Raw genomic sequence first — 26,614 nt, 5'->3', positions numbered from 1 at the left:
AGGCTCATTTTCAAAGGTGATAAGTTTATGATAACTAGTTGTTCCCATTATGATGTTGAGGCGCTGTGTACCGATTTCACGAGTGGAAGACATCAATGGAACGTCACTGGAATTATTCCAAACATAGGAAAGAGCGCCACGCTGTTTTGTCTTCCTGGATTCCATTCCAGCTCCGGATCCCAGAAGAATCTGCCCCAATGACTGATCAACAGTTGGAGAGAAAGAGAAGCCACAGCCCGGACCCAAGGTTTTGACCAGAGGACTTGTCTTCAAGACTTTCACTTTTCTGCTCTAGTGTAAATCACTCAAAGCACAGAGCGAACAGACCCAGGAGACGATGCACAGTGCTCACTTCCAAGCTGGAATACGTGAACCAATCCCTCTTCTCGTTTAGTGTGTTCTTGTTCTTTCGGCCTTTGTGTTTGTGGTGATCGACGAAATGTGCCGCGTTATGTGCGGATTTACCTTTTGCACATCGCGTGCAAGTACGCGTACAGCGTATTGGACGCTTTGCGTTGTAGCATCATCACGTTCCATCCTGCGCGCCTTATATGAGTGAGCGGTCTTCCCACTCAACGAATCCTTCAGCTTGGCAATGACTGTTAAGAATGGAAAGAGACGTTCACACAGCGATTTATTTTGTAAATTACAATATTTTAAAATGACAAGCAGCTTTTCACGAACCACAAATTTTGACAATCGCAATGAACGTTTTTGTTTAGAACGAAAATAAAATTAGAAGATAACAAAAAAGGAAGGGGGAGGAGGTGGAGTACTTAAAGCATCGAACACAATTCCACCTCTTCGGCTGGATTATTTTAAATAATCATATCCTATGTAGAAAAATAAATAATAATCGGATTTTTAATAAAGTATCACTTAATTTTAAATTGGTGGAAGTTGGTGGAAGCTGCCTGGGCCACAAATTGCAATGTGCATTCAGCGAGGTACTTTTCAGTTTTACGCTAATTATGCTATATTTATTCATTTTAGGGCACATATAGGGATAAACAAAATTGAAGCCAGCCAGTGAACACGGCACGTCCATACATTGTCGTTCCGCGTAGTTTCGTCCGGCGGTATGTATGGGAAGTGTTTTGGGGGAAGACAGCACACGAGTTGTATTTGGTAGAATCCTGATAAATCTCCCGTAACCTACATATATGTTATCACTATCCGAAATCGCCGATTTCATTTTTTTAATGAAATTCTTGAGGCTTAGCAACTTAGTAACCTGTTCCTGCCTCAGTTTTTTTTTTTTTCGCTGTTACTTCCTTCGATGTTTTCCTGCCACCTTTTCTAACGCGTGCCGTGAATGCAGTTGTTTCGAACTTGATCTTTCCTGACGACGTCCGTGAGCGTTCCGTGCTTAGCGATCGCGACTATTGCACCTGTTTTTTTTTGTTTTTTTTTCTTTCGCGCGGTTCTTATAACCGGATCTATTCCCCGAGAATCTTCGAAGCGGCGCGAAAGATGGATTGCTGCCTCCGCCTTGCAGCTAGCTTTAGGCTGAAAATAGTTTTTTTTTTCTCCCTTCGGCTCCTCAGCCGAGGCTTTGACCTTGCAGCACGGTATTGTGTCGGCGCTGATTGCACGCGTGTTGAACCATAGCTGCTCGCTAGTTCTGTTGGGCGATAGCCGAGGGGCTGAAGTGTACTTTCAACATCGCCTAATTTCAGAAAATTCACTGCATAATTTTTGTACCATATGAACGAAAAATAAAAATAAGAGAGAACCGCAATTACAAAACAAGAAAAGAAAGCGCGAGGTGGGGGTGGAGGGTGGAATATCTACACACAGAGACAAAAATAAATAACTAGCACATCGTAACTTTGCATGCCTGAATAAACGCTTAGTCAATGGTTTACTTAGGACAGTAATAGCAGCTGCGACCAGTAAAATCAAGCAAAATAAGTATATTGCGCTTGTCTATCGAGAGAACTCGAGAGCACAGTGCGCTGTTGTTTTCACTGTCAACTTATATACGTGGAATGAAAGCAATTATTTATTGACCAGAAGCCTATTGTACACATTATCTCCTGCAAGAACTGTGGAGGTGCCAGGGGTTTTACCAAGTGCAACGCAGGCAGTAACAAGTGTGGCCATTGGTTGTTGGCTTCGTGGAAGTGAATAAGAATATACATTTTTAAAGATGTGGAAATCGGTGCGTACAATTTTCGTTTCGCTTATTGATTCGTCGCGGTTATCATCGGGACCTTCACTCCGTGAGATGCCATTATAAAGATCAAAATAAAACAGTCAGAAAGAAAGTGTCTAGCTTAAGACGAACGCACTTTCCTGCATCAGAAGCTTCCCGTTCGCTTTTTTCTTTCTTTAATTTCAGTACATGGTGACACCGCTTATGATGGTCTAGTTGTTGTTGTTGTTTTCGTTATATTTCGTATTATCAATCATGCATTCCTTTCTCTGAAAGAAACTATTCACGAAAATTTTAGCGCGACGAGCTTAAAATCTACGTCAATATTTTCTTACCCCTTTTTTCTTGAATGCGGTAAAATGAGCGCGTTAACGTAAAGCACTCATAACAGACGGCAAAGTGACAGAATGCAGGCTGATGGAGTAAACATGGCGGCATCAGTTTTCCTTTCTCTCGACCACGCTGCGGGCGCTGGAAGAATGTTGGACGAATGCGCGCCGTGTGTAGGCGCGAGAGTGTTGCTGCGTCATGGCGTCGCTACACCGATTCTGAATGCGCGCAGGAAAAAAAGAAAATTCGCGAGTGCTTGCGAAACAACGACTAATCGCTAGACGACTAGTGCGACTGTAAACTCCACTATTTGAGTATAAGTAGGCACTATAGTCATGCTTGTCACAGTTAATGCGCGCACTTTACATTACCCATAATATTTAAATTGATATACTTACAAATTTATGCTAAGGTGGGAGTTATGCGATATGGGAGATACATAGTGGGAGCTTCATTTGCTAAGGCTGTGACTTTACTAAGTAAAAGGCCGTGACTATTTCTATTTTTTTTATCTGTATTGTTCCCTCGTTTAGTGGTGTGGTGAGCTAGCTTGTTTGTTTGTTTGTTTGTTTGTTTGTTTGTTTTTTTGTTTGTTTTAACTACGATCTGGAATTAGCGAGCCCTCCAGTAGCCAAACATTCCTCACTGTCACCGCAAATAAACCACAAACAACGAAATGGCAAGAGGAACCAACAACAATGATATTATCAGGGTACTATATTGGGCGAGTTGGTTCATATTGAGTATAACTTATTATTCAGTTGGCAGTCCTGTTGTGTTTGTTTTTGATCCCTGTCCTCGTCTTCTTCGCGCTGCTTCAAGTTATATCTAATAAAGGTATTGTGGCGCAATGTAAAAGAGCAACGGAAGAAAAAGGTCCGGGGTTCCTTCCGTCGTCTCCTTTTTATTACGTATAATCTTTTACATTGCTCCACAATACATTTATCAACAACGAGGGACCGAATTCACAAAGCTCTTCGTACGTTAATCTGTCTGCCAGTGGCCAGCCACCTTTGATAGCAAAATTTATAACATCGCAATAGGCTGGAACCTGCTCTTACGACCTTCTCTTACAGGAACCTGCTCTTACACTTCTGGCGGAAGAACTTTCTCTCTAATGTAACGCGAATATCGGCAGTGGGGATGGCTCGGAGCCAAAAGCTCGCACATGTCGGGGTAACATTAATCACAGCCTTTAAAACATTTAAGAAAATAGTACGTCCGTACTCTGCTGGACGCGCTTCAGTTACTCATCTTCACAAAGCAGCGCGTGGTGTTTACGTACTCTGCAGCCACCTGTGAGCGGTCGCAACAGGGACACGCAGCTGCAGAATAATTACGTATTTCATTTATCCGAGTAACGTGTCACGTAGCATGCACGGCGCGATTAAACCTTGCGAAATCTCTAGAGAATGAAAGGCTCATGATGGCAGTTCTTGTTTACCTGAAGCTGAAATTGCTGTTGGGTTGAAAAGTTCGGCCGACAATAACTATACAGCGGATTCAAAGATTAACAGAAATAAAAATGACCGAAACCTACTCGCTCCATAGCGGAATGCCAAGGCACTGTCAGTCTGTGAGCCACCGCAGCGCTATATCGCATGGTCACAAAAGGCGTGTTCCCGCTTTGTTTACTTGCGATTCCGTGTACGCACGCTTCAGGGAAGACCAAATGAAGTAGCTTTGAGGACGAGGAGCGAGCCGGCCGTGCTAGTCGCGCTTGTGGTCAAGCAAACTGCCCGACCTTCGCGTGCGCAGGAGGGGGAGAGGCGGGCGAGACACGCGCGAGACGTTTTCTAGCCTTGTTACCGCAGAAATGTGGCCGCGAAACCCCAGCTTGAATCTTTGGGCTCGTAAACGGAGAGATGCCGGCGTGCGCAAACGACGTGGCGAGCCTCGTCTCAAGACAGCTCACCGGTAGCGGAGCGGCGACTCTCGTGCGTCACGCTGCCCGTCGGCCAAGAGCTGCAGCAGCGGCTTCGTCGGCGCAGGCACCGCGGATCCTGCTTGAGGGAATCCGCGTCATCGAGTTGACGTCTCGTCGACGCCGACGAAGCCTTGGCCATCGCGACACGGCACGTCCCACCCGCGGCCGTGCACTCGGCTTGCACTCGCAGCGCTCCAAGAAAAGATCCCGAATTAGGCTTTCTGCCACCACTGGCAGTCGACATCGGAAAGATGGTGTCCGAGCTCCAGCTTTGGCCCGAGCGTGTACCCGGTGGCCCACTGTTCTTCGAAATGCCAAGTGTCTCGGAGTGCTGCCAGCCAGTGTTGCTAACGCCGCTCTGGACTCACTGCTCCCTCTGCCGAAGTCGTGCAGGTAGGCTTCCAAGTTACTCGACGGCGAACCGATGGCTCGCCTATGTGGGGGACGATATATGCCACGAATACTTGTTCTACATTTGTTCGACGTCGCCGCTGCGACTCGGCTCAAGCAGTGTCTGGTCGCTCGCAGAAGCAAGCAGCGACTACCGCGTGCTCTGCGGCGGAAACGAGCTTCCGTGACAGCTGCGGCAGCGCTCGTTCCTTGCCCGAGCTGCAGCGGAGGCCAAAGGCGCAGTGCACTTGCTCGCAGTGTTGCGCGAGGCAACCGTGCCGGCGATCGCCGCAGGGGTGCGACCGGCGTGTAACACATGTGCGCCGCCGCCTCTGCTGCTGTGGGTCGTGCGCAGCTGTGCGACCCCTTGCCTCATAGTGCACACTCTCCCTTCCCCATGCGCGGATGCTGGGAGAGAATTCTTCCGCAAACCCATAGCCCGTCTGTCTACTGGCCTATGCGGTGCTATTGTCTAAGCGCGGAGGAAAACGCTGGCAACTGTCGTATCTCTAATACCGTGCAACGTTTTCGGAAGCTATATAGCCGGCGGATATAATTTTCCGTCGAATATACGAATTAGATTGTTCTCTTTCACATCGCAGTTGAATGCAATCGTCACTGTGTAATGTGCGTAACTTGCGCGATGATCAGAACCACGTTAAACGCGTCCACATGCGGATTGCGATCTCGAAAGCTACTCTGGAATGCGCCTTGAACTTACGTGGCAGGCGCTTTGAACTGAACCACGTACTTGGACTTTGTAAGCAGCGCTCTCGCCCCTTCGCACTCAACGAAGTCTCTGTCTTCCTCCGGAACGGTGGCCTCGACTAGGCGCCCCATGGCTAACTGCAACTGTGCGCGCTGCTGTACGTTCTGTGAGCGTGCACGGCGCGTGAACGTGCCATCTCATGTGTCACCATTATCCTCTGGAGCATGGCAACCTACGGAAAATACCAAATCCCTTCTTCTCTCCTTCTGCTCATCTTTCAGTCATTTCTTCACCTTCCTCAGTGCTGGGTATATCCAATCTGGCTAAGCCTTCCTGTATTTCCTTTATCACATCTTTTTCTCTCTCTTATTATCTGGCGCGCGATGGACTGTCATACACGATAGCGATCGAAACGACAGGCAAGGTGTCGGTCAGTTTCGCACAAATCCCAAGAGGCAGCCATATAGGAGGATCTTTCGGCGATTTCCGGCACAGATTAAATGCGTTGCGCCAGGTTGTCGCTGTAACATGCAGCCGCAAGGAGCACTTCTTAGCTGTGGACGCATTTCAGCCGCACGCATGGGAGTTGCACGCATGGGAGTTGAAATAGACGCCTCGACAGTTCGCCGAAAACAGGACCGAAAACACAAAGCACACATAACGCGCATAACACGTGCGGCCGACAGTGGAGGTCGCACGACTGACGTCGCCGGAGCCAACGTTTCGACAGGCGGGTAAGCTAGGGTTCGGATAATACGTGCGAGATTAATTGTGAACTTCGCCCTCGAATAGCTTGCCACGGTTGTAAATTCCCTAAAGGTGCGCTGTTTTGTCTTGCTAGCACAGGATGCCATCTCACCCGAGCGTGGAATTTAAACCTCGAGGAAGACCGATGTACGAAGATGCCTTCTTGAGCCTCTATCGCCGCTCAACAATGGCCGCCGTTCAGTAGGACTCGTGTCTTTGTGGACGGCAAGCCAAGTTGGACAGATTTGATGAAAGGCCGTTTCGACATGTCCGAGCAAATTGTGCGCCGAGAAAAATAAATATCAGACGCGGCGGGAGGGGAAAATGAATAGTGCTGAGTCAGCGCGACAACTGGCAAAGGATGCACTGGCATCTGCATACAACGCCAATTCTTGTCTCGTCTCTTCTTTGTGATTGTTCTGTGTGCTTGCGCTGAATTTCTCACCTTAAAAATACTATGTACCAGATGGTACCAACCGAAGTTTTATTGAAATGTCTCGTATGTTCTGTTTCCAAGTGTGGCACTGCAGACAGAGCGCGTCAATTGTGGTTTAAGTCAGTATAAGCGAATGGCTTCTAGAAAATGCGGACGAGCCTCGTAGCGTTATCCACAAGTTTCTGGAGTTACTGTGGGGGGCACCGGTGTAGTTTGTTCTCCGAGAGCATCAGGCGCTTTTCTCAACAAGACGTTTGTTGTCTCGTCGCTATAGAAAAGCCAGGACTACTGCCATTAAATTTTGTTCATGCCTAAGCGTGAAGAGTCTCACAGTTACTTTTCTTCCTCGTGCAGGTTATCATTCTTATGTGCGGACAGCGAAAAATCTGAAAGAGGGGAACAAGGATGAAAGGGCGAGGAAGTTAACCACTAGTATACCCGGCTTGCTACATTGCACCGGTGGAAGGCCGAGAAGGAACATCAAAACCGGGTAAATCCGACAAGGTGCGAACAGACACGTCAGCTCTCCATTCGAATCCCAGTTATATTTAGAAATGGGAGCGGCACTCTTGTAGTCTTGCGCATAAGTAACTCCCAAAGCCAGGGTACTCGCACTAATTTACTTAATCCGTTGCACTGATTCGATCGCTTTTAGCTAGTTCAATTGCTGCCTGAACCCTCGGCATACGAAGCCACGCTGCTGTGCCGGTTGGGCCTGGCCGTCGCTTTTATTACAAATGCGTGTTCGTTGCCTGCCCCTGTGGCTTAATATCGCTGTCGCCCAAACACACTCGTTCTGTGCCAGCTTCAGTCGGTCGTTCTATCAACTATTCGAGATGCAATAGAAGCAACCACTTCTTTTGGTTACGCTCCATGTCACAGTGTTCGTCCCCTTGTTTACAAGCGCACAACTTGCCTGTAACACTCAAGCGCAAACGTGTGGTATACGGGCGTTCATGTTGTGAAATACGCCGGAGGTGAGAAGGCTGCAAGGAAGCCCTTTACGGCAGACAAGGAAATCAGCAAGTATAGGCATGCGTACAAGGCGGAGCAAGTGAATTAAATGCAAGCTGACAGCTTTATATATATATCAGGGGCGTAGCCAGGCTGAAGCTCCATAAGCCCTCCCCCCCGCCCCTCCGAAATTTTTTCGTGCTGTCATGCGCCGCCGACCAAAACAACCCCCGGCGCCGGAAATCATGCTCGATTTTGTCTAGAATGTCCTTTTCACGCTCGAAAAGACATTTTAGCACGAACATTGCGAACTCGCGCTAGATTTCGCGGCAATGCCCATGCACCGGGAGTCGCATATCGTAACGCAAGGAGCTCCATCCGAGCACAAAGTCTCAAAGGCGTTTTGATGGCGAGCGGGCTGGTCGCGGCATCTCGCGGCGGCCGTGGTATCTAGGAAGCGCTTGGATTTCAATTCTGAAACTTTATGGGCATAAAGTTCTCGCAACCTTTTGATGCGAAAGGTGCACTGACATTTCCAAAGTCGTGCTTTAGATTTTAATTCCGGAATTTTGTGGGTTTAATGCTGTTATAAACATTTGACGCCAGAGGTGAATTCACTTTTATAAAGTCGTACACTGTACCATACAACGACACAAGCCAAATCAACACACTATCAGACAAGTTGACAAAGCACACAGCGAGGTCCGATGAGACGAAGCGTTGCGCGGTGGTTCATTTGTGCCGTCATCTTTTTTTCACTTGCGCCAAAGAAACCATGTCAAGGCACTGATGCCAGCAAAGACAACTACGTTCTTCTATCTTTCTTTTTTTTTTTTTTTTACTTTGGCTTCTTCAGCTTCTTCAGTTTTCTTGTTCTCCTACCCGCGGGCTGCCAGAGCCAGCCAGAGCACATGCGCTTTTGCACATGCACAACCACCGTGGGCTCGGTGGCTGTGCCACGATACAGTCCACTAAACTGCTGCTGTTTAATATGCAGGTGCTCATCATCGCACTGATCGGCGCAGCTCTGCCTGCTACCATCTCGGCTGTCCCACACGCAACTTCGAACTGCCTGGAACCGTGCCTTGGCCGTGCCCCTGCTGTCTATCGCCAAGTCAATGACCTTAACAAAGTCCAAGACTGGTGCAACGACTGGTTAATGACCCTTAACGCCAATAAATGTAAAGTAATGTGCTTCAATCGCCGCCACCAGCCCTTATACTCACCGTATAATATTACTAATATTACCTTAGAAAAAGTGGACACATTTAAATACCTTGGCGTCACCCTTTCATACGACTTAGACTGGTCTGCTCATGTAACGCGCATTACTGCCTCCGCTAACCAAACACTGAGATTCCTAAAACGCCATCTGCGTCATGCACCGCAACACGTCAAACTACTAGCATTCAAGACGCTCGTACGTCCGAAAATTGAATACGCATCCCCAATCTGGTCACCACATCAAACTTACCTTATCAATGCACTTGAAAGAATTCAGAATCGTGCGGCAAGATTCATTCATTCTTCGTATTCTTACAACACTAGCGTGTCACTACTAAAAAAACAGTCCGCCTTAAACACGCTATCATCCCGGCGTCGCATTGATTCGTTAATCCTCTTTCACAAGTTTTATTACAGTTCGCTCCATCACGCACCATATGTGTTGGCCCCACCCCCTCGCCATTCCCTGCGTACAGGGCATTCCTTGCAAGTAACCCGTCCACGCAGCCGAACTACAACCTTCTCTGCATCCTTCTTTTGCCGATCATCAACCGACTGGAACGGCCTGGGCCGTCACATATCCGAAATCACCTGTTCAACGACGTTTGCTGATGAGCTTAATACTAATATTCTTCATTGAACTCATGTGGCCACTAATTAAAATTAACATTTGTAAACCCCACCTCTTATGTAATACCCCCATTGAGGGGTCTTTAAGGAAAGAAAAGTGAAGTGAAGAAGTGAAGTTTTTCTCGTGTTGCCCCGACCAACGCGCGGCGCACTTCGGCTTGCGTTCGTTTTTCTCTGGCCGAGTGGATTTTGGCCTGCCAGAGTTTTGGACTCCTTCTGGCTAGCAGACGAGAAAAAGAAACAATGGTCGCTGGCCGCCATCACTGTGGGGACTCGACGTGTTGCAACGCGTTCGCTTGAGCGCAACCTCTCCAGAAAGCCTTGTCTCGCCGGTGTAGGATACCGAGCAGTATGAGTATGGTTCTCTGTGGACCAAGCGTCTCACGTTTTCTTCGATATTCCTTCGGTAGCCCCACTAGGTGCCCAAATTAGGCATTCGATTGTAGCCAATATGCTTCCCTTTCCGTTATTTCATTTCGGTGCCCCCCGCAGCACAAAAGAAAAAGAAACATTGTTGCGGCGCAGCGAATTGTCGCATGGTGAAAGTTCGATTTTGTCACTTCTTTTGCGGAAAGTAATGGGCCACGGGACGCTTCAGTTGCCGGATAGTCTTATTACATTATTGCGATAGCAATTATACGGACACTCCAGGCGCATTCCTGCCGTCGCCGTCACCTTCATGTTCTGTATAAAGTCCAAGGGCGGTCACATCGTGACCGCGCGCCGCATGCTGTGTGTGCGAGTGAAAGGGGGGGGGGGGGGGGGGTGGCATGGATGAGTTGTTTAGTGAGCCGGCGATGGTGGCTCAGTCTTGTACATGTGCGCAAGGAAGAAAATCGGGGAGCAAACGCGCCGCCTTCCGTCGCACGCGATACATGAGATGGAATGGAGAGATGGGGGCTGTGATCTCTTAATCTGTGGTTGCGCAACATGTTCATTTGCCTTGTTTGACGCATCATATACAGTGACTTTTTCTTACGTAGACTTATCGCAGACTTATACGCGTATTTCAATATCTTGTTGCGAGGCTTTGTGTATATGTACAGGGAACTTTGTTTCCAGTGACAATTTTCTGCCCTTTATCAAGCGGTATCTCCGCATTTTTATATTCCATTGTATCTTCGCATTTTTAATGTACGAAGGCGAGCCAAATGAAAGTGAGCCAAACCACCCTGCGCAATAATGGTTTGGTTCACTATCTGCGAGCCATGCGTGTGGCACAGAGGCATCTCACGTTTGCAAAGGCACACGCAGGTGTGAGGATCAAGGTTTTTTAATGCTTTCATACACTGGGTTGAACATGGTTGCGTGACATAATGGACACTCCAAAATTTGAACAGCTTGGTGTCGTGAGGTTTTTGACAGATGAAGATGTTTCCGAAAAAGAAATTAGTCGCCGTATGGCTGCCGTGTACGTTGAGCATTGTATTTAGTTGATCACTATGAAGCGTTGGAGCAAACGGTTCAAAGAAGGACGTGAAAGTTGCAAAGACGATCCAAGAACGGGCCAAAGCCACCGTGCAATCACCCCCAACACAATTGCAAAGCTCAGTGGCTATGTTGTTAGGCTGCTGAGCACGAGGTCGCGGGATCGAATCCCGGCCACGGCGGCCGCATTTCGATGGGGGCGAAATGCGAAAACACCCGTGTACTTATATTTAGGTGCACGTTAAGGAACCCCAGGTGGTCGAAATTTCCGGAGTCCTCCACTACGGCGTGCCTCATAATCAGAAAGTGGTTTTGGCAAGTAAAACCCCATAATTTAACTTCTTTTTAACAATTGCCAAGGCTGATTAGAAAGGAACGGAGGATAAGCATCGGTGAATTGGCAGGGCGTGTGAACATCAGTAACGGCTCGGCTCACACCATATTTCATGTACGTCGCGGTTATCAGCTCTTGTGTGCGCAATGGATGCCCAAAATTTTTAACCACCGCCAGAAGACGGAGAGGTTCGGCGCTGCCTTGGCTCATCTAGTCCGGTATCATGATGAGGGTGACGACTTTTTGTCTGCAATTGTGGGCGGGGACGAATCATGGTACCACTACTACGAGCCTGAAACACGATGACAAAGCTTACGATGGAAAGATTTAAATTCAGCACGCCCAAGGAAAGCAAAGGCCGTCATTTCTGCCGGAAAGGTGTTGTTGACTTTCTTGTTCGATCGTCAGGGACCATTATTGACCAAATTTGCTAAGCCTGGAGAAACTATCAATTGTTTCCGATAATGTGAAACGTCAGATTGGCTGCGTGTCGCAATCAAGAACAAACGACGTGGAAAATTGAGGAATGGGGTCATTTTGCTTCACGATAATTCCCGTCCCCACGTCGCTGATATGGTTAATAAAAAACTGGCACAGTTCAACTGGGAAACACTGCAACATCCGCCATACAGCCCAGACCTGTCGCCTTGCGACTTGCACTTTTTGGGGCATTTGAAAAAGCAGCTCAAGCGAACCAGATACTTGTCGGACAATGACGTGAAAGATTCAGTTACAGACATTTTGAAGCAGCAACCCAAGGAGTTTTATGAGACGGCAATCACGCAACTCGTTAGTCAGTGGGACAAATGTCTAAATGCTCATGGAGACTACTTTTAAATAAAGTACCCCGTTTGTCATATTTTGGAATTAGCTCACTTTCATTTGACTCGCCCTCGTATATTTTGCAGAACTCCTTCTTTTTATATGTTGCTCTCTGTTGAGACTTTTTGGAATTTCGGAGCAATTACTCAAAGTACACGACCAGTGAGGGCTGCTCCTACGGAATACATTCTAAGAAAGGACAGCGTCATTGAGATTTTTCCCTGGACGTTTCATATGTACAAAAATGTAAACAACGCTCTTGAATGACAGAGAGATGTAAATGAGAGAAAGGCAGGGAGGCTAACAAAGTTTATTAAAATATTTTTCCTCAACTTGTTCATATCGTGGCCTTTACATATTTCATGTCAGCGGCATGCACTGCTTTGCTGGTTTCAAACTGATATAGTTTTAAAGTTCGTGTGATATTTGTTTTACTCATTAAATATACAGAAAACATGGAAGCATTGATATCAGTTATTTCAGGCACAATTTTTGAGACATACGAGTATATCGTTTTATGAAAATTAGCTATTTTCTTTGTCTTGACAGTGCGTAGCGTTCAAGAATTCGTTTGCAGCATCTTTGGAAATGGCAACGTAGTTCTTATTAATGTTTAATGTATTGGATCCCACGACAATTTCTATAAGGAGGAGGCCGAGTTGTAGCCGAGAAACTTGGGTCATATATATATATATATATATATATATATATATATATATATATATATATATGACCCAACGTGCAGAGCAGTGGCCCTGGATGACCTCCAACTCTCTCGACGATCCCTTCCCAGAAAGTTCACGGCAATCTTCCTGGCATCCGAAGGGTGGTTTTGAACATAGCGATGCCTCAAAGCCGGCTCAGTAGCCATGACCAGGCGAACTCGTTCACGAAGATTCGTGCTGCGACGCAGTCCCGATAGCGTATTGAACGCGCTCCACTTCTGCCTCCGCGTTTGACGTCAAAAAGCAGAATTTTCAATGATAAAATCAAAAGCTGTTCATTAGTGGCCGCTATTGGCAACCTCAATGATTACTCGATGCCTCGCCTGCCCATCGTGACCGAAAGGCGTTCGCACTTTTCAGCAGTGTGGCCGTTCGTGCCACCACAAGCACGAAAATGATTCATGAACGCATTCCGAAACTTTCAGCGTGGATTCGATTGAGCGCGTCTTTCTCCGTGCACTACCATGCTGTCGTCGATGGTTACATCCTGTCATCAATGTGCTTTCAGAACAATAAGATAAACGCATCCATTAAGTTAAACATCCTACGCTCATTCGGGTATAATTTCTTTCATACCTGTGTCTTTCATTATTATTATTATTATTATTATTATTATTATTATTATTCCTTTCCGAGCTTTGCCTTATACCATAGTTCCATGCATCGTTAAACTGCCCTTCTCCTCCTTTTCCTTTTGTATTTACATTACGCTATGTTTTAACAATTTTTCTTTTTATTCATTGACTTTTAAAATTTATATTCCCTTGCAGTGATTTTTGTTTTTGGATTTTAATTTATGCGGGGCCCAGCACTCGGACCTTATGGCTGTTCCTGGGCACGTTATATATACATGATTGATCGATTGATTGATTTTGTTTATATTGTTTATAATGTTTAACCAAGAAAAGCCCGTGACTACACGCAAAGTACCTCGAGCGACCAGTCTCGCGGCAATTTTTCGTGTACTCGCGGGCGTCTTTCATGCTTGAAAAAGCCCTTTTATGTAGCACGTGCTGATGAACAGAAAGCTGTATCGGGAGCTTTTCATGTTGCTCTACGATTTTCTCATTGACACTTTTCGTGGAATTATAATATTTGAGAAGGTGATGAACTAATTAAGATTAATTATGTATTAGGTGGTATGAAAGCAATAACTTGAATATCTCCAAGTGACGGCAAACAACATTATCTTAGTTATGTCTAGCTACGTGGAATTTGCATATATTTAATGTATGGCTCAAGTTACGTGGGACGCCCTATATATTTATTAACTGTTTGAATACTTCCACTTTACCTCACATGCGGAAAACTGCTCATGTTTTTTTCTGTATTTAAGTCTGGCTGTAGAACAGATGTCTCGAATTATCGCCCGATTTCTCTTCTCTGTGCCACGTCTAATACTTTTGAGCTGGCATTTCACAACATAATGTAGTTTACTCTGAAGAACTCGTTGATTCTGAATCAACATGAATTTTCCGCCGGCCTCTCCGCTATCACAAATCTCGCAAGTTTCATGACACAGATCTCGGCGCCGGTACTTCAAAGGGGGCAAGTTGACACCGTCTACTGTGACCTGAGCAAAGCCATTGATGTAGTCTGCCACTCAGTGCTTCTGATCAAGCTTACGCAATTTGGTGTTGACTCGTCAAGTATAAATCTCTTGCGCATTTATCATCTTGGTAGATAATGTTAACTTAATTTCAATGGTCAAGCTTCTTCTTTTTACATGGCAAACAGCAGCGTCCCTCAAGGACCATTATTATGACCACTCCTTTCTTTAATCTTTATTAATTACGTTCTTTCCACTATGCGGAATTTTTGATTCTGTCTAAACGCCTATAACATCAAGACATTTAAAGAAATACATACTGTTGATGACTGTCGCATCCTGCAGTCGGATCTGTTTTGTTTTTCTACATTGTGCAAAGGTAATAATTGACCTCTCTTTCAGTGCAGCTAAGACCAATGTCATGACTTTCACACGCAAAACAGTAAGCATTTCTTTTTCCTATTCTGTAGATTCTGTATTGTTGTGTAAGGTCTGTGAGATCAATCATCTCGGTGTACTTTTGATTCAGCACCCTGCTTTCTCTTAGCTCTCTTTGCAGACTATCGAGAGAATTAAATTCTCCTACACCGTTCCGCAAGTTCACAGCAATCTGTTTCCCTCGACTCAAGTACACGTTGATCGTCCGGAATGACATTTTTAGATTCAACAATAACTTTACTGAATGGGCCCTACAAAACGTTTCTAAGCATTTATAATAACCGCTTTGCTAAACCGGACACTGAAACTTGTTCTAGCACTGTCGGATCATTGTCATTGTCCTTACTTCGCTGCCGGCCTAATTGAGCTGACCATCTGTTTCTTTTCAAACTCTTTCGCGGCATCCTCACCTGCCCCGAATTGTTCAGTTGTATCACGTTTCGTATTATGAGCAAGAACACCAAAGAACATGGACCTTTCCATGTCCCTTCCTGTCATCAACAACACACAATCATCCACAGAATACAGAGTCCTTATAACGCAGATTTACATGACCTTGATATTTTTCATATTGTTCGTTTCTGAGATTTGCGTTGTTGTGTCACAGTTTCACATATTGGTCAACTGCCCTTGTCCTCCTTTTTCTTTTATATTCGGCTTGTGCCTTGTTCTATGTATGCTCTTCTTTTCAAGCTTGTTCTTTTTATTCATTGATATTTTTTTTATTTATATTCCCTTGCCGGTTCTTCTTTTCTTCTTAATGTATGCGTGTGCCAGCACATAGCTCACGGTTGTTCCCAGTGCTACGAAGTTTATTGACGGTTAGCGGGTCCAGCGCAGAGAGCAGCCGAGCAGTTCCAGCCAAACGACAGCGCGAGCAAAAGCAACGACACCGACCCTTTGGTCTTTGTCTTCCTCACTTCAGGAGTTATGCGGCCGCAGTAATGCCTGTGCTATGTCCGTCCTTACAATGGCCCCACGAGAGAGAGTAGCCATCCTGGCGACTCACGGTGACAACACGATAAGGAGATCAAATACGGTTTAAGCCGGCTGACGTGCACTGTCTCACAACTGCAACGCGCAGGTCGTCAGACGGAGTCAGAGGTTCGACCACATAGTTTACAGCAGATGTACAGATGACGACCTGTTCTACTGAGCCAGCAGCTTAGACGAAAGACCGGGAACGTGAGGCGGAATCCATAACCAAACGAGGGAGCCGGCACGGAAGGCGGTAGTGCTCAGGTCGTCGTCATGCCGATTCCGCTGGTGAGCTTGACCCTCCGTCGTGAAGGTACGGGCAAGTTGGCAGCATTCTTCAGCGTACTTGGCTACTTCTCATAAGGGCCTAAATTCGGAGGCGTCGGGTTGGTATGGTAATACTGTATGGAGCGTGCACAGGTGTTCTCGTCCATACAATAAAAAGAACGGCGAGAAACCTGTGGTCGCTTCAGTAGCGGTATTGTAAGCGTAGGTTACAAAGGGGAGAACTATGTCCCAGGTGGAGTGGTCCGACGCGACGTATGTAGTGAGCATGTCGCCAAGAGTGCTATTGAAGCGCTCAGTTAATCTATTGGTCTGAGGATGGTACGCGGCAGATGTGCGGTGGATGACGAAGCACTCGCCAAGCAGGGCTTCAATCACTTGGGAAAGAAAGACGCCCTCTGTCACTAGGAGTTCTCCAAGAGTGCCATGTCAAAGCACGAAATTGTGCAGGATGAAGAAAGCAACCTCGCGTGCTGTAGCGGCAGGAAGGGCGGCTGTTTCAGCATATCGGGTGAGATGGGCAACACCAACGATTATCCATCAGTTTCCAGACGTAGTGCACGGGAGTGGACCGTAAATGTCGATGCCGACGAGATCGAAAGGCCGCTAAGGGCAAGGTAAGGGCTGAAGAGCGCCGGTCGAGCGTTGCGGAGGAACCTTGCGTTGTTGGCAGGCTTCGCAAGCATGGATATAAAATAAATTCAGGACAAAGCTGTACATACCGCACCAGTAGAAGCGTTGGTGCAATCTTGCGTAAGTTTTGAGCACGCCTGCGTGAGCACTCTGTGGGTCGGCACAAGAAGCAGCGCAGATGTCGGAGCGCATGTGACGAGGTATTACGAGAAGCCACTTGCGAACAACCGGTATATAGTTGCGGCGATAGAGCAGGTTGTCTCGTACGGTAAAATGAGAGATTTGACGGCGGAGCGCGCGGGAGGGCATGGTGGTGGTAGAATCCGACAACACGTCGAGCAGGTTAATAATCCACGGGTCCTTTCGTTGCTCCGACTGCATGGACTCGACGTTGAGCGCTGAGATAGCGGTGTACTGTGCCGGGAGAGACACTGTATCATGGGGTAGTGGAGAGCGCGAAAGGGCGTCCACGTCTGAGTGCTTGCGGCCAGACCTGTACACCACTTGGATATCATACTCTTGTAGCCGCAGGGCCCAGCGACCGAGGCGGCACGAGGGGTGTTTCAAAGTTGACAACCATCAAAGATCGTGGTGGTCCGTGACGACGTAAAAGGGTCGTCCAGAAATGTTGGGTCGGAACTTCCTAAGAGCCCAGACTACAGCCAGGCACTCTTTCTCAGTGGTTGAATAGTTGTTCGAGGCCTTCGTGAGGGTTCGGCTTGCATAGGTGACAACATACTTGTTTTAGCCACGCTTGCCTTTCGCGAGCACTGCACCAAGGCCCACGCCGCTTGCATCCGTGTTGTTACGTTTCGCCTACAACGCGCGGTAATGCCGGCGCGGATGCAACGGACGCCGGGGCTTCGCTCAAAGCGGCAGACATTTTGGCCCGTTCGACGCCGCCGCAACGCCTCCCCGCCAAGCGTGTCCAGGCGTGTTTCAGTGCCACGTGTCTTCGTATGTGCGTGTGTGTGTGTGTGCCCACGCTTGTCAAAGCGCGGCAGCCGGGGAGCGGAGCTCCCCAAGTGAGGTGCCAGGAGGTCTGTCCGTCGGCGGGTTGGCGATGCGTCACTACACTCGGCTCACCATGTCTCTCGGCTCGACCGTGCGCGCCGTCGTGGGCTCATGCTCCGCCGTCGCGTGGGCTCATCCCGTGACCTTCCTTCTGGCCCGCGACGCCGAGAGTATAAGAGCAGCTGCCCCCGGACGCCAGAAGAGAGGCTCCGATTTGTACTGTTGAGTTACGTGCTCTCCCGTCTCTCCACTTCGGTCGAACTGACCGGCCGCTCTTTTGCTATGTTAGAATAAACAAGTTGTTCTTTTACCAGTCTTCTCATGCTTTGCCGGGACCTTCGGATGCTTCCAGTGCCCCAGGCCGCCAGGCCAACGCTACCCTTGGGGCTTGCGACCCATTGGCAATAACGGGCGTCAGCACCGAGCCCCCAACAACTGGTTGCCAGCGGTGAGATCGCGACAACGGAGGCCAGCAGCGAAGAGATGCGGTTGACTGTATGCTGAGCAGCACAACGACCATCCGGGAGCAGTGCAACGAGCCCTGTGTGATGACTGGTTGCCTGCAGCGGAACGACTGCGCTGAATTCTTGGCTGCGAGGTTTGGTGAGTGCGGGACTTTCTTCTTCTGAGTTTTGCCAGGCTTTTGTTAGTGTCAGAAACAGAGCTGGTAATTGTGGTTGTCGTTGCTGCCGGGTTAGTTTGCGGCAAGACAATAGTAGACAGTAGAGAAAGCAGCATTCAGAGCAGCCATGGATTTGAAGTCGTTGCGCAAACCGAAATTGCTGGAGCTTGCAAGAGAGTTGGGTCTGGATGTCTCAGACAAACTCAGAAAACCAGAACTGCTAAGGGCTATTCTTGAGTTAGAAGCTGAGGATGACGAGCTGTCGGAATGCCTTGAGACCATTGAGGAGAGGGAGACGGCAAAAAGACAGGAGCGTGAACTTAAAGAACAGAAAGAGAAAGATGAGCGCGAACGTAAAGAACAGATAGAACGAGAGCAACAAGAGAAAGAAAGAGAGCGCGACCGTCAACACGCTTTGGAAATGAAGCGTCTCGAGTTAGAGATGGAACGCGCTCGTAATGGAAGTCAGGCACACGGTGCAGGAGAGCGAGTATTGTTCAAAATGACTGACCTGATGCGGCCGTTTAAGCTTGGAGAGGACATTGGTTTGTTCCTGGTTAACTTTGAGCGAACGTGCGAGAAGCAGGGGTTCTCTCGGGAAACGTGGCCACAGCGCTTGCTCACTTTGCTACCCGGCGAGGCGGCCGACGTAGTCGCTCGCTTGGAGAGAGAGGAGGCAGAGGATTTCGACAAAGTGAAATCGAGTCTGCTAAAAAAGTACCGGCTGTCAGCGGAGGCGTTCCGTCGGAAGTTTCGGGAAAATGAGAAAGGCAAAAGTGAGTCATATACAGAGTTTGCGTACAGGCTTATGTCAAACATGCAGGAGTGGCTCAAAGAAGAGAAAGCGTTTGGTGACCACGAGAAAGTTCTGCAGTGTTTCGGGCTAGAACAGTTTTATAGTCGGTTACCTGAGAACGTGCGGTACTGGGTCTTGGATAGGCCAGACGTTAGTACGGTGGCTAGAGCCGCTGAGTTAGCCGAGGAGTTTGTGACGCGTCGGGCTCGCGGAGCTAAGGACGGTCAAAAGGGGGAATTTGCCTCCAAGTTTGAGAGGCCGAAGTTCACACCCATGAGAGCAAAGGGGGACACACGTAGTTCGGATGCAAGTGAAAGCAGTCCGACCGAACGTAAGGAGACGGCGGCAACCGAAGCCGAACGCAGAAAGCGGTTCGAGACGAGGCAAGCGCGCGTTTGTTATACGTGCCAGAAGCCGGGTCACTTTTCGGCGCAGTGTCCAGAAACAAAAACAAAAGTCGTGTTTTTGTCTTTATGCAGCACTGACGAGAACATGAAGCTTCTCGAGCCTTACATGCGAGACCTCCTCGTGAACGGGAAAGAGTGCCGAGTGCTTCGCGATTCCGCAGCTACAATGGATGTAGTTCACCCCTCTTACGTAGAACCCGATATGTTCACGGGCGAGTGCGCATGGATCAAGCAAGCAGTGGAAGCTCATAGCGTGTGTCTGCCGGTAGCAAAAGTGCTTATTGAAGGACCTTTCGGAGCACTTGAGACGGAGGCCGCAGTGTCATCTATGCTGCCCCCCCAGTACCCGTACTTATTTTCGAACAGGTCCGATCACCTCCTGCGCGAGAAGGGGCTTTTGTTTGGTGAGGCTAGCGTTCAGGCCTTAACCAGATCGAAGGTTCGGGAGCTCGCTGCAAAGGCGGTAGTTGCGGGGCCAACGTTGTTGAACGATGAGAAAGGGTCAGAGGCGCAGCAAGCTGGTATTCAGAGCACGCCCGAACTGAATAAAATTGAGCCTGTAGCGTTAAAGGCACCAGATACTGGAGAGGAAAATCCCGACACGGGAAGGTTAGAAGAGCTGTCTCCAGATTTGCTCATCGCGCCTACGTCAGACGGACTTAACAGGTTGCTAAAAGTCAGCCGGTCGGCTTTGATAGCCGAGCAAAAGAAGGATGGCAGCCTAGAAAACATACGCTGCATTATCAAGGAAGGTATCGCCAAGAAAAATGCTCGCTTTGTGGAAAGAGGTGGGGTCCTGTACCGGAAGTATCTAGACCGCAGGGGAGTGGAGTTCGATCAGCTGATCGTGCCTCAATGCTATCGTCAGGATCTGTTGCGCTTGTCGCATGGGGGTTCGTGGTCCGGACACCTAGGAGTTAAGAAAACTAAGGACCGTCTCTTGCAAGAGTACTATTGGCCAGGGTGTTTTCGGGACGCAGACCACTTTGTGAAGACATGCGACACCTGTCAGCGGGTGGGCAAGCCAGGGGACAAATCGAGGGCGCCATTGAAGTTGGTACCTATCATTACGGAGCCTTTTAGACGGCTCGTTATTGATACAGTGGGACCTCTCCCGGTAACAGCCACGGGGTACCGACACATTTTGACTGTGATCTGCCCAGCGACAAAGTTCCCTGAAGCAGTGCCGCTTAAAGAACTCAGCTCAGTTGAGATAGTCAATGCACTACTGTCCATATTTGCGCGAGTTGGTTTTCCTGCAGAAATCCAGTCAGATCAGGGTACAGTGTTTACTAGCGCTTTGACGACAGCCTTTCTCGAAAGGTGCGGGGTAAGGCTGTTACACAGCTCAGTGCACCACCCCCAGTCGAATTCCGTTGAGAAGCTCCACTCCGTCATGAAGCGCGTGTTGAGAGCATTGTGTTTTGAACATCAAACTGACTGGGAGCTGTGTCTGCCTGGAGTGATGTTTGCATTAAGGACCGCGCCGCATGCGGCTACGGGGTTTTCGCCAGCTGAGCTGGTGTACGGTCGCTCGCTGCGATCTCCGCTTCGCATGCTTCGAGAATCATGGGAAGGCAGGGGCGACGACCCAGTCGTGGTAGAGTACGTGCTTAAGCTCCTCGAACGCTTAAGAAGGGCACAGGAGTTGTCAGGTGAAGCAATGGCAGAGGCCCAGCAGAGCGCCAAGGTTTATTATGATCGGACAGCCAGGGCCCGTCGTTTTGAGGTGGGCGATGAGGTCATGATATTGCGCCCATCGCTAAAGAACAAACTCGACGTGCAGTGGGAGGGCCCAGCACGGATTGTTCAAAAACTGTCGGACGTTAACTACGTGGTGAGTCTGCCAGGAAAGCGGAAAGCACAGCAAGTTTACCACTGTAATCTGCTCAAACCCTATAAGCAACGGGAAGCAGTGGTGTGCATGATGGTAAACGTTCCCGAAGAGCTTCCGGTCGAGCTTCCGGGACTAGGCTCAGTGACGAACAGGAAAGACACCGATCAAGTCATTAGTGACTTAATAAGTAAAGCATCGCTGTCGCCTGAGCAGAAAACCGAACTACACCAGCTCTTACAAGAGTTTCAAGGTCTGTTCTCTGAGAGGCCTGGTAGGACTTCTGTCCTTACTCATGACATAGAACTTACCTCCCCAGAGCCAGTACGATCCAAGGCGTACCGGGTGTCACCCCGCCAGAGCGATATTATGGAGGCTGAGGTAAAGAAAATGCTACAGCTCGGTGTTATTGAGGCGGGTGAGAGTGATTATACCTCCCCTTTGATTTTAGTTGAGGTACCGGGCAAGGAACCTCGTCCTTGCGTCGACTACCGCAGGCTTAATTCCATCACTAAGGATCAAATTTATCCGATCCCTAACATCGAGGAGCGCCTTGAGAGAGTGAGTAGCGCTCAGTTTATTTCCACCCTAGATCTTGTCAGGGGTTATTGGCAGGTTCCACTTACAGAAGAGGCTAGTAGGTATGCGGCGTTCATTTCACCAATGGGGACATTCCGTCCTAAAGTTTTGAGTTTTGGTTTGAAGAACGCGCCATACTGCTTTTCAAGCCTCATGGATAAAGTGTTGCGGGGACAGCAAGAATTCGCTTTACCGTATCTAGACGACGTAGCGATATTCTCCGCATCCTGGCCTGAGCATATGGCGCACTTGCGGGCAGTGCTAACCCGCCTGCGCGATGCGGGCTTGACAGTCAAGGCTCCCAAGTGCCAGTTAGCACAGGCCGAGGTTGTCTACCTCGGACACGTGATTGGTCGGGGTCGTCGCCGCCCCTCTGAAATAAAGGTGGCCGCTGTGCGAGACTTCCCGCAACCGCGCACGAAGACCGATATTCGGTCGTTCTTAGGTGTCGCCGGCTACTATCAGAGGTACATCCCCAGGTACTCTGATATCGCGGCTCCCCTAACGGATGCTCTAAGAAAGACAGAGCCGCAAACAGTCGTCTGGGACGAGACAAAGGAAAGAGCTTTTAGCGCCCTAAAGAGCGCCCTAACAAGCCAGCCTGTGCTACGATCGCCCGACTAACAAAAGGGTTCGTTGTTCAGTGTGATGCTAGTGAGCGAGGCATGGGCGTTGTACTGTGCCAACGGGAAAATGGAGAAGTAGAACACCCCGTCCTGTATGCTAGTCGTAAGCTGACGAGTCGTGAGCAGGCGTATAGCGCCACCGAGAAAGAGTGTGCGTGTATCGTGTGGGCCGTTCAGAAATTGTCATGTTACCTAGCTGGCTCGAGGTTTATCATTGAGACGGATCACTGCCCTCTCCAATGGCTGCAGACCATCTCTCCCAAAAATGGCCGCCTCATGCGCTGGAGCCTCGCTTTGCAACAATATTCCTTTGAGGTGCGTTACAAAAAGGGGAGTCTCAACGGTAACGCCGATGGCTTAAGTCGAAGCCCCTAACGTGGGAATCAGCCTCAAAATTGCTTGTTACTGATGTTTTTCTTCCTGAGGCAGGATTTTTAACCTATTGCTTTCGTGTAGTGTTTCAAAGTGATGATGTGCTTTCTAGTGCAATTTTCCGATTTGTGGACGCGTTCTGAGTGCTGCTAAACTACTGTAAGGAACTAGGCAGCAGTATAAAAGGGGAAAGAGCCTGGCAGGGCTTAGTGAGGGTTGTGCCGTGCTTGCTGACTGAGCGGTTGACTTTCGGCGTAGTTCTAACGCTTGCCGGAAACGAGAACAAAAATGTCAACTCTCCCGAAGTCACTTTGCAGTGTCCTGTGTGCACCTGAACGTGAGAACGAGGCCTTCTCTGTGCGCTGCGCTCAAGAAACGCCAAAGGACGCCCGACTTCGGTTATGAGCATCATCGAGCGACATCCCTCCGGACAGCGGATGCAGTCCCCTGACCATCGGGATCTCCTTCCCCCGGCGGGGCGGTCTGTTACGTTTCGCCTACAACGCGCGGTAATGCCGGCGCGGATGCAACGGACGCCGGGGCTTCGCTCAAAGCGGCAGACATTTTGGCCCGTTCGACGCCGCCGCAACGCCTCCCCGCCAAGCGTGTCCAGGCGTGTTTCAGTGCCACGTGTCTTCGTATGTGCGTGTGTGTGTGTGTGCCCACGCTTGTCAAAGCGCGGCAGCCGGGGAGCGGAGCTCCCCAAGTGAGGTGCCAGGAGGTCTGTCCGTCGGCGGGTTGGCGATGCGTCACTACACTCGGCTCACCATGTCTCTCGGCTCGACCGTGCGTGCCGTCGTGGGCTCATGCTCCGCCGTCGCGTGGGCTCATCCCGTGACCTTCCTTCTGGCCCGCGACGCCGAGAGTATAAGAGCAGCTGCCCCCGGACGCCAGAAGAGAGGCTCCGATTTGTACTGTTGAGTTACGTGCTCTCCCGTCTCTCCACTTCGGTCGAACTGACCGGCCGCTCTTTTGCTATGTTAGAATAAACAAGTTGTTCTGTTACCAGTCTTCTCATGCTTTGCCGGGACCTTCGGATGCTTCCAGTGCCCCAGGCCGCCAGGCCAACGCTACCCTTGGGGCTTGCGACCCATTGGCAATAACGGGCGTCAGCACCGAGCCCCCAACAGTGTGTACCTCCGTAGGCGCCCGGGGATCATAGTGCCGTAGTATAGGAGGAGATGTGAGCAGCTGGCGTCGTGTCTGGAATGCGTCATCACATTCAGGAGACCAGTTAGACATGTCGGTGCCAACGGTGAGAAGGCACGTCAAAGGAGCGATAACTATCGCGAAATTGCGCACAAAGCGACGTAAATAAGAACAAAGGCCGATGAAGCTCCGAAGCTTCTTTAGTGACGTCAGTTTAGGGAATTCGGCCACAGCTCGAAGTTTCGCAGGATCAGGGAGGACGTCGTCTTTGGATACAACGTGGCCCAATATTGTCAAGTTGCGAGCTCCAAAGCGGCACTTTTTGACATTCAAGTGAAGACCAGCGTTCTTAAGACATGTAAAAATGTGGTGGAGACGAGAGAGGTGCATCGAGAAATCTGCAGAAAACACGACGATGTCATCAAGGTAGCACAGACAGATGTTCCATTTGAGACCACGAAGTATGTTATCCATCATGCGCTCGAAAGTTGCGGGTGCATTGCAGAGTCCGAATGGCATGACGTTAAACGCGTATAGCCCATCAAGGGTGACAAACGCTGTCTTAAGACGATCGCATGCGGCCATGGGAACTTGCCGCTAACCAGATCGCAGGTCCAATGATGAGAAGCACTCGGCGCCTTGTAAACAATCAAGCGAATCGTCAATTCGGGGTAAGGGGTAGACGTCCTTTCCTGTTACTTTGTTGCGACGACGGTAATCGACACAGAATCGAATAGCACCATCTTTTTTAGGCACTAGCACAACTGGAGAAGACCACCGACTCTGGGATGGTTGAATGACGCCACGCTCGAGCATGTCATTCACTTGGTCGTTTATTACACGACGCTCTCCGCCGCTCAGACGCGATAAGGGCGTTGTCTGAGGGGAGGCTGGAACGCGATGTCGATGTGGTGGGAAACACCATACGACCGAAGGCGTGTTCCGGAAGGAAGAGCGGAAACTATTCAGGAGAGACAGAAGTTGCTCGCGGTTTTCAAGGGAAAGGTTGGCGTCAACGCACGAATTAAAGACATCGGTAGTTAATTGGGAGCTTTTCGGAATCGGTGTCATGGTGTCGAGCGAAAGTTCAGAAGAGGAGCCCGGCACGTCCTCACACTCAAATATGTCAATGGGTTCGACAGAGCCGAGGGACTCGTCGCGAAGGAGAGTGAGCGGGTTTGTGAACGGGTTGTGCACTATAGCATAATTGTTGTACCAGCGACTACGTCAAGAACGGTGAATGGAAGTGGTAGAGGTTTGGCAGTGAGGAAAAGTAGACGAGGACGTGAACAGTACCTGGGCGTCGGGCGCATATGGACAAAACAAAGGGACTAGTGTGGAGGTGCTTGGCGGCAGATCAGTATCGGTGGCGACAATAATCTTTACAGGGGCGGGAGAGGCGGCCGGCAAAATGTTAAGGACAGACAGAGCAATTTCGGCACGGGCGCAGTCAATGATGGCTCTGTGGTGCGAAAGAAAATCCCAGGATGACATCGTTAGAGCAGAAAGGCAACACAAGGAAATCAATCTCATAAAGTAGGTCCTGAATAACGATCCTAGAAGTACATGCGGCTGAAGGTTCGACGGGCTCTGTGGTGGCAGTACGAAGTACAAGGCCAGAAAGTGATGTGACCTTCCTGATCTTACGACAAAGAGCCTCACGTATGACGGAAATGGTAGCGCCTGTGTCGACAAATGCGAATGTAGCGATTCCTTCAACTTGTATTTCTATAATGTTTTGGGGCGATAGTGAAGCTCTTGGGCATTTCGACAAGCGTGAAGCTCTTGCCTCCGAAGCCGCAGTACTTAGTTTCCCTCGTTGGAAGGCGGGCGACGACGCATTGGCGATATCGAACAGTGACGTGGTGATGGGGAACGACGGCTGCGGAAGTTCTGGCGACCAGACCAGAAGTTCGGCGGCGGGTTCGAATCAGCATTCTGGTGGGCGCTGCACGTGCTTGTGGATCAACGACGACGTCCGGACGCGGCAGGCGGCGGCGACAAAAGCGCGCCACATGTCCCGCGAGACCGCAGCAGAAGCATATCGGCCGATTGTCCCGCCTGCGCCATGGATCTTGCGGCCGGAAGTACTGAGGGGGCATTTGAGGCACAGGGAGAAGTGCTGGGCGCGGTGGCGGCAGCGGGTAGGGAAGCGTCGTTGGTCTAGGACGCGACACGACTTCGGCGTACGTCAGCGGTGCGGAAATCGGAGTGTCCTAGTAGGCTCGCGGAAAAGCCTCTGCAACCTGCTCGCAGATGGCCTGCTACCCGGCCGAGGACAAAAGTTGGACAGGCTAATGGGTGAGAGGGAGCAGCGAGAACTGGTGGGCCACCTCTTCTCGAATGAAGGCTTTGATTTGAGGCAGCAGAGACCCATCATCAGTCTATTCGGGAGCAGTCGCCAAACTGGAAAGGGAGGCCACGTGAGAAACAGTTTGGCGGGCGAGCGCTCGCTGCGGGCGTAATTCGTCGAAGCTTTGGCAGTAGGTGACTACGAGTGCAACGGCATTAGAATTCT

At 49.3% G+C, this 26,614-nt stretch overlaps 1 protein-coding gene and 1 long non-coding RNA gene across 2 annotated transcripts in view; one reads left to right on the top strand and one right to left on the bottom strand.

Annotated features, from left to right (window-relative positions):
• LOC126531825 (uncharacterized) overlaps positions 1-4,659 on the bottom strand; it is a 161,991-nt gene extending 157,332 nt beyond the window's left edge. The window contains exon 1 of the mRNA XM_050179562.3: positions 4,404-4,659. Within this exon, the coding sequence (XP_050035519.1) occupies positions 4,404-4,659 (256 nt within the window). The remainder of the gene's footprint in view (positions 1-4,403) is intronic.
• A 59-nt stretch (positions 4,660-4,718) lies between these two features.
• On the top strand, positions 4,719-8,845 carry LOC129385187 (uncharacterized). The gene is made up of 2 exons (XR_008612781.1): positions 4,719-4,808; positions 8,649-8,845. It is a non-coding gene; the product is annotated as an uncharacterized lncRNA (long non-coding RNA).
• The last annotated feature ends 17,769 nt before the right edge of the window (positions 8,846-26,614 follow it).

This window comes from Dermacentor andersoni, chromosome 5 (assembly GCF_023375885.2).
Source record: "Dermacentor andersoni chromosome 5, qqDerAnde1_hic_scaffold, whole genome shotgun sequence".
NCBI lineage: Eukaryota > Metazoa > Arthropoda > Arachnida > Ixodida > Ixodidae > Dermacentor > Dermacentor andersoni.
This window is presented reverse-complemented; position numbering and strand designations above follow the sequence as displayed.